This window comes from Micropterus salmoides, unplaced genomic scaffold (genome assembly GCF_014851395.1).
Source record: "Micropterus salmoides isolate LMB-PRFRI ecotype aquatic unplaced genomic scaffold, ASM1485139v1 Ms_hic_scaffold_20, whole genome shotgun sequence".
Classification (NCBI taxonomy): domain Eukaryota; kingdom Metazoa; phylum Chordata; class Actinopteri; order Centrarchiformes; family Centrarchidae; genus Micropterus; species Micropterus salmoides.
The window spans coordinates 31,264,628-31,278,282 of record NW_024041151.1 but is presented as its reverse complement, the minus strand read 5'-3'; the positions used below and the strand labels follow the sequence as shown (position 1 = coordinate 31,278,282).

The following is a 13,655-nucleotide window of genomic DNA, read 5'->3' as shown; positions in this document are numbered from 1 at the left end:
TCGAGTCAGAGACTTGGTGAGAACACTCTGTCTTGGCCATGGACTATTGGCTGTTAAAGAAAGAATTCTTCCTAAATTTCCTGCTTTGTGTAGACTGGTTCTCTTCTGGACTGATCCCGACACAGCTACTGCCAAAACTTTTAGTTTACCCGTTCTGATTTCTGTTGTTGGATACCTGACATTAACTTTTATTCCAACATCTCAGGACAGGCCGATGGCGAGTGAGCTACAAGCGCACAGAGGCATTTATGCTCACGTTGTCCGTGCAGACAAACAAAACTTTCTGTGACATAGCAAGAAATCAACGAGGATTAACACCACAGACCAAACATGGCTGTACGCTCAGCTATATAGCTCTACAGAACACCCTAACATTACAGTTGGCCTTTTTAAAAAGATTGACTAAAATCCTGAATGAGGAAAGAGATCCTTTTTAATGTAAAAGTACACTTGGTACAGGAGCTAACCCCGGCATGGAGGGGATCTTGGCTCTCGGCGGCCAGATCGCGGCAGTGTTGCAGAGTCATTGTGTCCCCTCAGCAGGGTGTTTGTGTTGACAGATGGCCCAGGTGAAGTGATGCTGAGTGATGCATAATAAGCCTGCCTCCCACAGCTCAGCTATGTATGCCCTAGGCCTGGCACTCTGGATAATTTATAACACCCATTTATATGGCTGTTGTAACGGAGCCTCCCTGCTGAAAAATGTTCATTCACATTTCTTTAAAGGTTCCTCTCTTTCTCACCATACACCTTGCTCCATTTTCTAGACATTCTTAATCCCTCTGCATGCAGCCATGTTAATTTTTAGTGTTTGTACTCGTAAATGGGAAACATAGTGGCTCGCAAACCCGCCACACAACACTGTTCCATCAGTTTCAGCCACTGTGTGTACAGTAACGTTTACTGGCTTGCCCACAGACATTCAGCTTACTTTCTAGTTCACCAAGACATGCTGTTGTGATGTTAGCTATAGCAGCAGGATAGTTGGTGGTGGTGGTAGAAGAAGTAGTAACTGCTTAGCTGCTTTATTTGTATAGCACTTTTTAATATGGGTAACAAAGTACTTTACTGTCAATGGAAAATACTAAAAAGCTGAGATAAAATTACTAAATTATCTTACCTACTTATCTTAGTATGTAAAGTTAAGTGTGTGTGTGTGTGTGTGTGTGTGTGAGAAGCAGAACAGCATCAGTTAATTTACATCTGACCTTGGTAAAAATATTACCTATCAACTGAAACTCTGTTGTTCGAGATTTCTCAGGTCTGATAGCGCTAAAGCTCTAAAGATTAACTTAGACGTTTCTCAAAACTGTTAGGCAAACAACAGGACAACTGTCTTATCAACAACAATTTTCCGGGGCAGCTTGTTTAATACTTTAGTGGTGTTGAAAGGAGAGATGTCTCCAGCCTCTCTAGGATCTTTGTAGAGGATGGCGTGTTGGCCCTGCAGGTGCTTTGCTCTATCGTTAGCACCTCTCACCGCTTCATATGGGCTTCCTTGTATCCTTTGCCAGCATCCAATCACAAGTGACCAGTACTAGCCAATCACAAGACTCTGGCAGGAAAAAAATTCAAATGTGGTGAATGGGATGAGAAGGCGGGGCTGTGAGTAACAGGAGGCGGGGCTGTGTGGGCACTGCAGCGGTGTGTGTATCAGCTCACTGTCTAGGAGAACAGAAGTGCATTTTCAGGATTGATACTGTGAAAAATGAATATTAAAACTGTTGGAAATATTCAGAATTGATATGTTTCAAAAAAAAACATATTTTTGACAACACTAACACACTGACATGTTGACCTTGTCTAATCATGTCTGATCATAAATGATTTCTATTATCCATTTCGTTGCCCATAAACATGACATTTCACAGTAGTCAGTATTTTCTGAGCCGAACGTAGAATTTGACTTGATGGCATAATGTGCCAAAGCCATTGTTTTTAATGGGGTTATGTAAGCTGCCCTTAGCATGTCCAGTCTTTATGACAGCATTGTTCTAAAAATACAGCAGGATGCTGGCAGCGGAATTTTATTGAACATTACCAGATGTCGATGGCCTCCACAATGAACAAGTGAACTGAGCACTCAAGTCAAGTCAATGCTCACTGTCACTCTGAACCAGAAGCCTTCTGTGGCACCAGAGGCAGGGACACAAAATGTATAGAACCTTTTCTGTGAGCTTCCATTTAACAACATATGGCCAACATTGTAAATGTAACGGGCAAAAAAAGATGAAGCCTTATCATATCTTCCTGTATGTCCATTTTTGTCATTACACAACCAGGGCTGGGTATTGAACCATAATACTTTGAGAAACTGTCAGGTACTGAGAGTTGACATCAAATGTCTGTTATTATGATCGCAAGGTTAAGGAAGCCTAGTTAGGCTATCAGTCATTGCTGACCTACACTACAGGAAAAGTGGACTATACTATGGCGCTATTTTAATCTGCTTTTATTTCCTTCTTTGTATAGGACACTGGGAAGTATTAATGCTACTTAATGTGGATGGCATTAATATGTCAACGTTGCGCGGGTATCTCAAGCATTGACTGCAGTCAAGACATCTTTTCTCGTAATTATGAGATAAGGGGTGTCTTTTTTGTTTTCTTTGGTGAATGCAGTGTGCTTTCATACAATTCCTGTATTTTTAACATGATTGCTTAGTTAAGGTGATATTAAGGCCGAAAGAGAAATCTGTTTTGCGGCGTGCTTGCATGAGTGCCATTTGTCTCAGCCGTGGTTATTGATCCAAGCCTACCATGAGCAGTAATGCTGAAATCCAGGATTCAAAATATCTCTCCAGTGGGCTGTGGGTGACAACAGCAGTGTTGCTCTAGTCTGTGTATCTTATTTAAACACATTTCTATCTTTTAGGAGCCGTTTGAGGATGGATTTGCCAACGGAGACGAGCTGACCCCGGCTGAGGAGGCTGCTGCCAAAGAAGCAGCCGATTCCAAAGGAGTGGTCAAATTCGGCTGGATTAAGGGGGTGCTGGTGAGTCACTTTCAAATGGAATGATTGATCTTCTTTTGTTTTTACTTGTTTTTGTTTAAAACTATTCTTATTCGTCAAGTCACCCGCATGCATTGTTAAAATCACAGTCAGGGAATATGTAATGCATCTAATGACAGTTCATTTTGATGCTACTAATAGAATTAGTAGTACTGCTACTGTTACATGTTTAATGAATTATGACTCTGTAATATAACTATGAGCCAAAAAGTCCCTAAAGCTTATTAAAAGTGAAATATATGATACATAATACATCCAAAGATCCAGTTCAGATGAAACATCATTAAATATATGATTAAGTATTAGTGATGTGCAATACCACTTAATTCCTATACGATTCAATACCAAGTAATACCAAGGCTGGTATTGCATATTACGATACCAATATTTTCAATAATTAGCCCATTCTGGTGACAGTAAGATACTTATGATAAAACACACATTAACTCAAAATGACTGAGTTTAGATATCGATCCTTTTATATGAGTATCGATCCTAGAGCAGGAAACGCTGGAATCAGAAATATCGATTCTTTAGTATTGATATCGATCTGCACATCACTATTAAGTATCAAGACTTGTGACATAAGGAAAATCAGGCCCTACCTCTCTAAGTACGCCACCCAGCTTCTGGTACAGGCCATGGTTATCTCTCGCATCGACTATTGCAATGCCCTCCTAGCAGGTCTCCCAGCTTGTGCGGTGAAACCCTTACAAATGGTTCAGAACGCAGCAGCGTGTCTGGTTTTTGATCAGCCCAAAAGGACTCATGTCACTCCATTACTCAGTGACCTCCACTGGCTCCCCGTGGCCTCCAGAATCACATTCAAGCCTCTAATGCTTGCATACAGAGTGACTACTGGGTCTGCACCATCTACCTAAACTCCATAATACAAACTTACGTTCTGCCATCCCTTCACACAAAGCAATCCCAGTCCCGGCTATTCTCATCTGTGACACCACGATGGTGGAACGAGCTACCACATGCCATCAGAGCAGGGGCGTCCCTCTCTAACTTCATGAAGCTCTTGAAAACTCATCTCTTCCGAGAACACTTCCTCTTATAACACCTCTAACTCCTAACCCCTAACATGCACTTCCTGTGCTCTTCTTCTATCCCCTACAATGATCTTGTATAGATTGCACTTTTTTGTTTTGATTGCACTTTTGTTAACTCTTACTTCCTTCCCTAGGTATTTACCCCATTGATGTGATATGTACTATGAGCTCTTACTAGTATTTATTGCTGCTCTTTCTAGTATGTATTGTCAGTTGTAGATCTGTATTTGATGTTCTGTTGAAGCTTGTATGTTGTTCCTCAAATGTAAGTCGCTTTGGATAAAAGCATCTGCCAAATGAGAAATGTAAAAGTAAAGACTTTGTAGTAGTCTAATAAAAATAGTCAAAAAAGCTACTGTTTGCTATTCTTAAATAAAAAATCTGAATAGTTTTTATGCTGTGCTATAATTAGGTATTTGTTTATACTGTCCCCTCCAAAAGTATTGGAACAGTAAGGTAAATTCCTTTTGTTTTTGTTGTTCACTGAAGACATTTGGGTTTAAGATCAAAAGATGAGACAAGAGTTCAGAATTTCAGCTCTCATTTCCTGGTATTCACATCTAGATGTGTTAAACAACTCAGGACATACCACCCTTTGTTTGAACCCACCCATTTTTCAAGTGAGCAAAAGTAATGGAACAAATAATCTTAAAGTAAATAATTTAAAATTTGGTGGCATAACCCTTGCTTGCAATAACTGTCTCAAGCCTGCGACCCATCGACATCACCAAACTGTTGCATTCTTCATTTGTGATGCTATTCCAGGCTTTTACCGCAGCTTCTTTCAGTTCTTGTTTGTTTTGGGGTGTTTCTCCCTTCAGTCTCCTCTTAAGGAGGTGAAATGCAGCTCTATTGGGTTAAGGTCAGCTGATTTAAAAAACTTGGGATAGCATCACAAATGAAGAATGCAACAGTTTGTCTTCAGTGAACAACAAAAACAAAGGGATTTGCCTTACTGTTCCAATACTTTTGGAGGGAACTGTATGTGTAAGTGGTCAGTTAAACTCAACCAAGTGGAACACAGGTGATAAGTGTGCCACTTCATACTTTGAACTGTATGTGCAAGTAGATGACACCCTGCTCAGAATTTTTGTGTGTGAGTGTGAATCAGCGTTGGTGCAGATAGTGGTTGGTTGGTTGGTGGTGGTTCAACCAAGGAAGAAGAAATCACTCAGTTACAGAGAGACATGTTTCATGCTGAGTTCTTTTTGACACATGTTTAGTTTTATTGAAAGTACAGTCAGCAGAGGATGAATTTTCCATGTTAAGACATGTCTGGATATGATCATCCTGCTTTTATTTTGACTTCAGATGTCCTTACTTCCTCTCTAATATAAACATTGCACTAATTCTCATGTTTCTTGGTTTCTAATGGCTTTTATCAAGTGCTGTAGGATATTTTCTTAAAGTGTACTTAGGTGATCCCTGCAGGAAGAAGGGGGGCTAGATCAGCTGAAGACCTGTACCCCTGGAGCTGGGAGAGATCGTTTATTTTACCACATCCATCTGGTTTCATGTTGCCTCCCTTTCCCTTAGCTGTCCATTTCAAAATGCCACAATGACGATTCATTGTTGAGTCTTCTTCTGTTGTAGAAGGAAGAATAAATCTACCTTGAACCCTTGGACCTTCCTCTTTCTGGCATGAGCCACATGCAGCTTTTCAGTACTTTTCTTGATCTTCCCCTAAAAATCTGTTATATTATTATAATCATGAGTAACACCCAGCAGTATCACTAGGAAGTAGAAAAGCTAATTTTATGATTGAACTGAACCTGTCGCCATCATGTGCTGTAACTGTTCTTCCTCTCCATAGGTCCGCTGCATGTTGAACATATGGGGTGTGATGCTCTTCATCCGCATGTCATGGATCGTGGGGCAGGCTGGAATAGGTAAGCAGAGGTCACCTATGAAGAGCTGACAATTTTAAAAACAAAAATGACCTGTTTTAGAATCATTGGACATGCGAAGCTGTGTGTGCAATCTGCCCACGGTTAGAGGCATGAGAACACTGTTGCTTCACAAGAATAAGTAGATGGTCTAAGACTCCTTGTTCCTTTTAATAAATGTGGAATAGGTTTATTTACTGCATTAAAATACTGAAGAACAATGCTGAATAAACAGCAATGGCAGAGCGAGTCTTACGCTGGATGTTTAAAATCAGGACTTGTGGCCTCATAATGACCACTTTACCAAACATTTTGTAAACCACTGCAGTTTATGGCAACATTAATGTGCTGTACATCTGTGCTGGTAAAAAGTTTCACTTATCTGTCTTATCAGTTGTCACATAACACCATTAAAGCCACAATCTGTGATCAGTGTACTGCCCTGCTGCCCCTTACAGCCTGTTTTGAATCAGTTATGATGTGACAGCTTTAGCGGATTGAGGATACAAATATCCAGACACCTTGTGTGTCACAATTTAGGCCACTTATTATAAATAATGTTCACTTGCATTATTACTTTAATAAAGCTTTCTTTAAGTTTTTGTGATTGATTTGATCTTGATTTGATCTTTCCAGGCAGCCATTGTTTTCAGCTGATTAAAGTAAGCTAGGATGTGAGCTAGTTTCAGTCAACATCATGTTTTATTGTCTTATCACATGACAATGCAGTGAATACTTGAAATCATTTTGTATTTACAACATGCAAACTTTACATTAGCAAAACCTTGGCCTTGGAAAAAGCACTGTAAAATGTAAAACACTTCAGAATCTGTGAAAATGTATCAGTAATGTGTGAAGTTTAAATGACTTGTAGTACATTATGTGAAACATGCCAAAATGCTGTTATGGTTTGAGCATGGATGTTCATTCTTGACCTTTTACTGAGAAAATAACAACATGTTCTGTTGAGTATGCAGAGCTACATTCCTTTCACAGGTCTAATTCATAGAGCACTTTTCAAAACCAAGGTTACAAAGTGCTTCATACAAGCCAGCAAATTAAAAACAACCCATTATGAAATCACATCTAAAATTTAATCAAAGCTGAAGATAACAAAAGACCCTGCCCAGTATTTCTAAGGTGCTAGAAAAACTTGTCAATAAGCAACTGACTGACTTTCTTCATGATCATAGTTTAATTTCTGGTATGCATTCTGGTTTTCGTAATAGCTTTAGTTGTACCATCGCAACCCTGAAGGTCTTAAATGATATTACAAATTCACTTGACAGGAAGCAACGGCTATTTTTATTGACCTGGCAAAAGCTTTTGACACAGTAGACCATTCCATCCTAGTAAACAAGGAACATTGGTGTCTCTGAGCATTCAGTGGCGTGGTTTGCCAATTACCTCATTGGCAGAGTCCAAAGTGTAAGGTCAGAACATCTGCGGTCAAAGGCCCTTATTGTCACCAAGGGAGTACCACAAGGCTCAATTTTAGGTCCAACACTTTTTTTTAACATACATTAATGACATACCACAAAGTGTAGGACACGCTCTTATTCACTTATATGCAGATGATACCATTTTACGTGCAGTTGGGTCCTTCCGGAACAAGTTCTAAGAACTCCATTGGATCCAGCATGCATTCTCTGACCTTCACCCCGTCTTTAATACTTCCAAAACAAAGTTAATGTGGCTTGGTATGAAAAACCCACTCTCCTTACAGACACTCACACTCACAGATCTAATGTACCTCTTCTGCAAACACGTCAGTGTGCCCCGCTTCTTTCAGTCTCTCCCTGGAAACCTCTTTGTTGTTATCTTTCTCCATCTGTAGGCTATGTTGTATAAAGACGCAGAAAAAAACCCAACTTGTCTTCTGGATTTTTCCTCCCACGATTGCTTGTAAAATATCCACCATGTCTGCGACTTGTAACATAATGACAGTGTTTCTCTGAAAAATGCTACAATGTGTCACCAAATATACCTGGGCGGCCCCCTGAAGTAAAATGTATGCCAGGTCTTCAGCAGCGTCAATCGGCACTGTGTGTCCCTCCATGTTGTTAGAGACTTTGTGAGTAGACGGCTGCGTGCAGACGCACAGGGAGGGGTGGGGCTGTGCGGTAAGGGAGAGAGGACTTTACGAAACATATGAATTTACTCAACATCAAACTATATCGGTATAAACGGTATTGTCTAATTTAATATCTCTTTTGAAATTATATCAGGATACCTCTTATACCGATATACCTCTCAGCCCTAGTCTACTCTCTGTAGATTATCTTATGTTTAGTCTGTTATCAAGTTTCTTTCTGTCTTTTAATTATTTTCTCATCTGGTCTCTTTGTGTCCTTGTGGTTGTTGGGACTGTGTTGTTGTCCTGCATCCTCTGTCTATTGTTTCATATTTTTATTTAATCCCAGTACCCTTTCCCACATGAGGTCTTTGTCCTAAAGTATATTTTAAGAAGAGCTTTTTAAAAGTATACTGTCATCTTGTCATTGTGTTGGTGTGGAGGCAGAAATCTTGGAGACATATCTCCAAACCTGGACACTTAAAACTCAAACTAACAGCATGGAGAGATAGTGATAAAATGTTTGTATTATTTAGGTCCCTTTTTTGTTAATCATTTTGCTGCTCACCATTGACTGACATTAGGTACCTCCAGGCTTCAGAGAAACAAAGCCGTCAGCCGGATAGGAGCCTTTGATACACAGCCTAGGTTTGACTTTGATGTGAGAATAGACTGCACATAAGAGACAAATTCAAATATCACTGTGCAGAAAAGTTAGCAGGCAGTGCGGCACCAGCCCATATTTATGTGCTCACTGGGTGGTCAATTCAGAGCCGGCGTTCAACACTTTGTGTCAGCTACTTTCTCACGTTACACACAACACCCCCGCTGTCCTTGACCCCAGCACTTGTTGATAACTCTCCACTTTGATGTGAAATATCACCACAAAGTGCCACATGTGGCAGACTTTGCTGCAGTCACTGCTCTTGTGTGCTGTTACTTTTCACAGAGCTCTCAGATTGATTGGAAGGCCTGCTAGAAAAGTGTTAACAGTGTTGTACATTCTTTTCATTCAAGAGATTTATAAAGTGTTTTCTTCTGCAGCGCTCTCCTGTTTGATTGTTCTGATGGCTACCATAGTGACAACCATCACCGGCCTCTCCACCTCTGCCATCGCCACCAATGGATTTGTACGAGGAGGTATACATAACTTTCTTTTCTAGGATGATAGGCTATCTGTAGTCACAAGAGAATATGTCACAAAAGCAGAACACAACATTGACCAGTAATAGACCTTACCTTCCAATTCAGCACCTGAGTTTTCCTGCAACATCTGCCGTTATGTATGAAAATTCTCAGTTGTTATTTTAACTAGCATGACCAGCTATCAGTCGTCCATCACATTATAGAAATATGTTTTCAGCTTTATTTGGAGATGAAAGAAGGGTGAAACGCACATCTCTCCCAACTATCTCAGTCAGAGAAGTAAGTTTGCATAGAGACACTTTGGTAGCTCTGGCTAGGTGGTCTGACATGGATATTAAAACATTCCTAAGTCACCAGATCAAGCAAAATAGGCTCGTAATTAGTTCAGCATTTCATGGTGCAATAAGAAATCATGCATGACCGTTCATCTTGGACCCTGGAAACAAAACAAACCTAACTCAAGGTTCACTTGTTAGCTTTGTCTGTAACTTTCAACCACATCACATGGTCCTCATCAGCAGATAGAGGTTACTGAGCACATTTCATCTGTAAAATTCAGTTGAAAGCTCACAACATAGCTAGCATGTGGACCTTGAGTCGGGGTTGTCTTGTCAAGTTATGATCAAGGTTTGGTTTATAACAGCACTGCAGGACTGGAAGCATTAAGATATTGAACACCTGCTTCTCAGATGTATGAACTCAATGGGGATAAGGCTGCAACTAATGATTATTTTTGTAGTCGACTAATCACAATTATTTGTCACACTAACCCTAATTAAATCATTAACTAATTAAATATGTTTCAAGTGATTTACTGATCTCCAACATACAGCCTAACTAGCTAATGTTACCATTAAGTGAACAAGGTTTACTATTCAGAATGAAGACTAGAATCAACGCCAGGGGAAGAAGCCAGAACCTTCCATGAGACCTCAAAATCAAGAATGCAAAGAACTATGGAGAGGCTGCTCCAAGATAACAGCCAGGCTTTATCACCCAAAACATTAAGCTCATACTCTAAGCTCTGATTTATTGCCAAGTAGATTTTAACTTTAAAACTTTTAACAAAGATTTTTGCTTTGGAACTATATAAAATAAAAGCAAATTAAGAGCAAGTACTATAACCACAACTGTACACTAAAAATTTAACAATTTAATGTCTATTTAGATTAAAGCAACAGTCCCCAGTTTCATAATTCTTCTGTAGTTTATTTTTCCAAAGAGCTTATAAGTTTTATAAGCAGAGAATGTTCTGTAGGCTACATCACGAGCCAGATGTTTCTTGTTGTTTCACTTTAAAATGTTAAACCATTATTCAGATTGTAAAGAAAAAATAACAGCCGTACGAACATTGAAACTATCTTACAGTTGTGGCCTTTCCTCTGTTGTTGCTGCTGCAACTGGGAACAGGTTGCTCTGTGGGCGTGACTGGCCGGCCGCCTGGCACTGCTAACCTCGCGATGCTTGTGGAGCTTCTCAACCCCCGAAAATGTTTAAGCACATTTTGGATTCGCCATCAACTTTTGTAAAACTGCCAATATTCAAATTCGACACAGTTGATTTCTCACCTCAGAACCTTTCAAAAGTGTATTTAGTGATGAAATAGCGTACAAAGCTTGTAAAAACAAAAAAAATTCTGCTGTTAGCCTCTCTTTCTCCGTTGCTTTCCGCTTCTCGCATGAAAGCTTCTTCGTGAGTAGTCTTACAGTTAAACAGTCATGGCAGACAGCGGAACAGATACTGCCTCTAGCATTCCATGTAGTGCAAGTGCAGTTAGACATGAACAACCAGAAATGTTCTTAATAAGAAGACCGCGATCTCTCCCTTAAACGGCATCTTTGTAACGACGCATGGACAATGAAATATCCTGTCGACAAATTTTTATAATCAACGTTGTTGATTACGTCTACTTATTGTTGCAGCCCTAATTGGGGATCAGAGTAAAAAATGTTTCAGGTGATCAGGTACTGGTGAGAACATTAAATGGGAATGCAGATCCAGGTTTTAGTAATAGATTGGTTTGAGGATATACTGGGCATCAAAACACTGCGCCACTGTTTGTAATATTATGAAACAGGATTTTATAACTCTGTTATTTTATCCTCCATCTAAACAGTAGAACTGGTTATCTACCAGGAATTTTGGCCTGCGTGTAAATATATATATTTATGCTTTGCAGGGACAGGCTTCTGACAGTTATACCCCAGTGCAATACTTTCAGATGCAAAACAATGCAATATCATCAATGTAATTAATGTAAATTTACTAACATTACCTTTTATTTCCAGGTGGAGCATATTACTTGATTTCGAGGAGTCTGGGCCCAGAGTTTGGAGGCTCTATTGGTCTGATTTTTGCCTTCGCCAATGCAGTCGCTGTAGCCATGTATGTGGTGGGCTTTGCTGAGACTGTTGCTGAACTTCTTGCCGTAAGTCCTTCTGTATTATGATGCTTTTAGGCAGTTAGTAATTACTGCTCGTCTCGTCTTGATGGTGCAATTCCACCACTCCAGCTCTCCTGGATACATCTGAGTATACCTGACCTTTCCCAAGCCCGACAGACAGCTTACTTCTATGGATCAAGAGGGAATGGTTACCAATAGGGCTGCACAATTAATCTAATCACAATGTCATCCTGTGGGATTACATAACCGCAAAAAGAGTGCAATTTAATTTGATTGAAAAAAAAAAAAAAGTGTGCTGTGTGACACTCTTCACTGTCTGCACTGTAGTCTGCTCACTATACCCGCCCACACCGGGCTCTGGTATATGACCCTAAAAACAGATGCGTGCTAACCAGAAAAATGATTTATGAGCAGTGTGCCAGTAACATTAAAGACAACAACCTACTGTAACTCCACCCAGCGGCTCATTGTTCAAAACGTAGTTGGACTGGTCACCGGAGCACAGAGAGAAATGGCGGAGCACCGGTCGCTCTGTGATGGAGACAGATGAGACGTCAGCCGCTGAAACAATCAGACAGAAGAAAACAGGGAGAAGATAAGGAAGGATTGGGTTTAGCTAGCTGACTATTTTTCACAGAGCCTAAGTGCTTTTCGTCAACCGACCAATCACAGCCTGGATGGGGCAGGACATTAAAAAAAGTTTGACGTGCTACAGAAAACTTTACAATGTTGAATAATGATTATTGACAAGTTAGTACTTAGTAATAACAAATTAAAAACCAATATAGCACCTTTGCTTGCAAAGGATTTAATGAATAAAAACAGAAATGAAACAGCTGCAGCTGGTTTTAATATTGAACAAGTGGTAAAATAGTATACATATGTATATGAACATTAGTATATGAACATTATACTTTTTATTTCATGTTATAATATACTAAGTATACTAGTTCCTCCACTGTTAACAATGTGGCAAAATCAGTTTTTTGGACTGGTGGCAAAAAACCCTGTATTTCTTCATATGTTCTTTGAAATACACATTTCAAAATGTCAGTATTTTGTGAGATTTTCTCAATAATCAAGAAAGTCGACTCATAGTACCATTTTTTTTTTCCCATTATAATCGAAATCACAATAATCACAATATGACTGAATATATATTTTTTTTAATCATGCAGCCATAGTTACAAAGTTTAGCCAAGTTAACTAATACCAACATTGTTTATTCTCTGATTTCTGTTTTAGCCTGACTGGTAATGCATAGCCAGACCTCTCCACACTTGGTTTCGGCGCTGTGCTGCTGCTGGAGAGAGTAACGTTAATGTAGTAAAGTATGTAGCTGGTAATAGTGATGCAATGATTACAGATTTTGTTGGTACGATTAAAGTGAGAGGAATAATCATGGTGTTACGATTATCATGATTATGCATTAATTAATTTCACAACACTAGTAATGACTTAAGTTGATTTATAATATTTAATTATATTAACAATTATATTTATATAGTATTTAAGTATTATTAAAATTGTTATTGAGGAGGGTAATAAATTTAACTGTTATTGTTATCAACTCTCATCCATTCACAGATATTAGTGAAAATGACAAGAAAGAAATTGAGAACATCTCTCATGCAGTGTTATTAAAAACTGAAATGCAGTTAATTGACCCTTCGCTAAGCCCCGTCCCCCTTAGTTACTGATGCTAAGTCCGACAAACCGTTGGCGCTGCCACTGTCTGTTACTGCACTCTCCAGAGAAATATTGTCAAATTTGTTGGAAAAGGTTTTGCAGTTGCATTATACATTTGAAGGTTGTATTCAGGCTGGCAAACTGACTCAAACCGACAGAAGCTAAAGCCTACGATCACACAGTACAAGTGAACCACTGCATCCCACAACAATTGAGACAAAAGACAACGATATTAAGGATCAACACTGTTCCCGTACAGCTGGGTAGGCCTCTATTCATTATTACAATTGTTAAAAAGCAGAACAGTAGGGCTTTATTACGTTACATTCAGTAAGATGTTAGCTAGAGTTAGCTAACTAACACTCCACCTCTCTGGGTAGCGACTG

General features: G+C 39.4%; 1 protein-coding gene across 2 annotated transcripts in view; it reads left to right on the top strand.

The window, feature by feature from the left end:
• Window positions 1-13,655, top strand: part of slc12a2 (solute carrier family 12 member 2) — a 78,684-nt gene that overhangs the window by 29,662 nt on the left and 35,367 nt on the right. For both annotated transcript variants that reach the window (XM_038733157.1, XM_038733158.1), the window contains exons 2-5: window positions 2,875-2,994; window positions 5,884-5,959; window positions 9,075-9,170; window positions 11,465-11,604. In XM_038733157.1, the coding sequence (XP_038589085.1) occupies window positions 2,875-2,994; window positions 5,884-5,959; window positions 9,075-9,170; window positions 11,465-11,604 (432 nt within the window). The remainder of the gene's footprint in view (window positions 1-2,874; window positions 2,995-5,883; window positions 5,960-9,074; window positions 9,171-11,464; window positions 11,605-13,655) is intronic.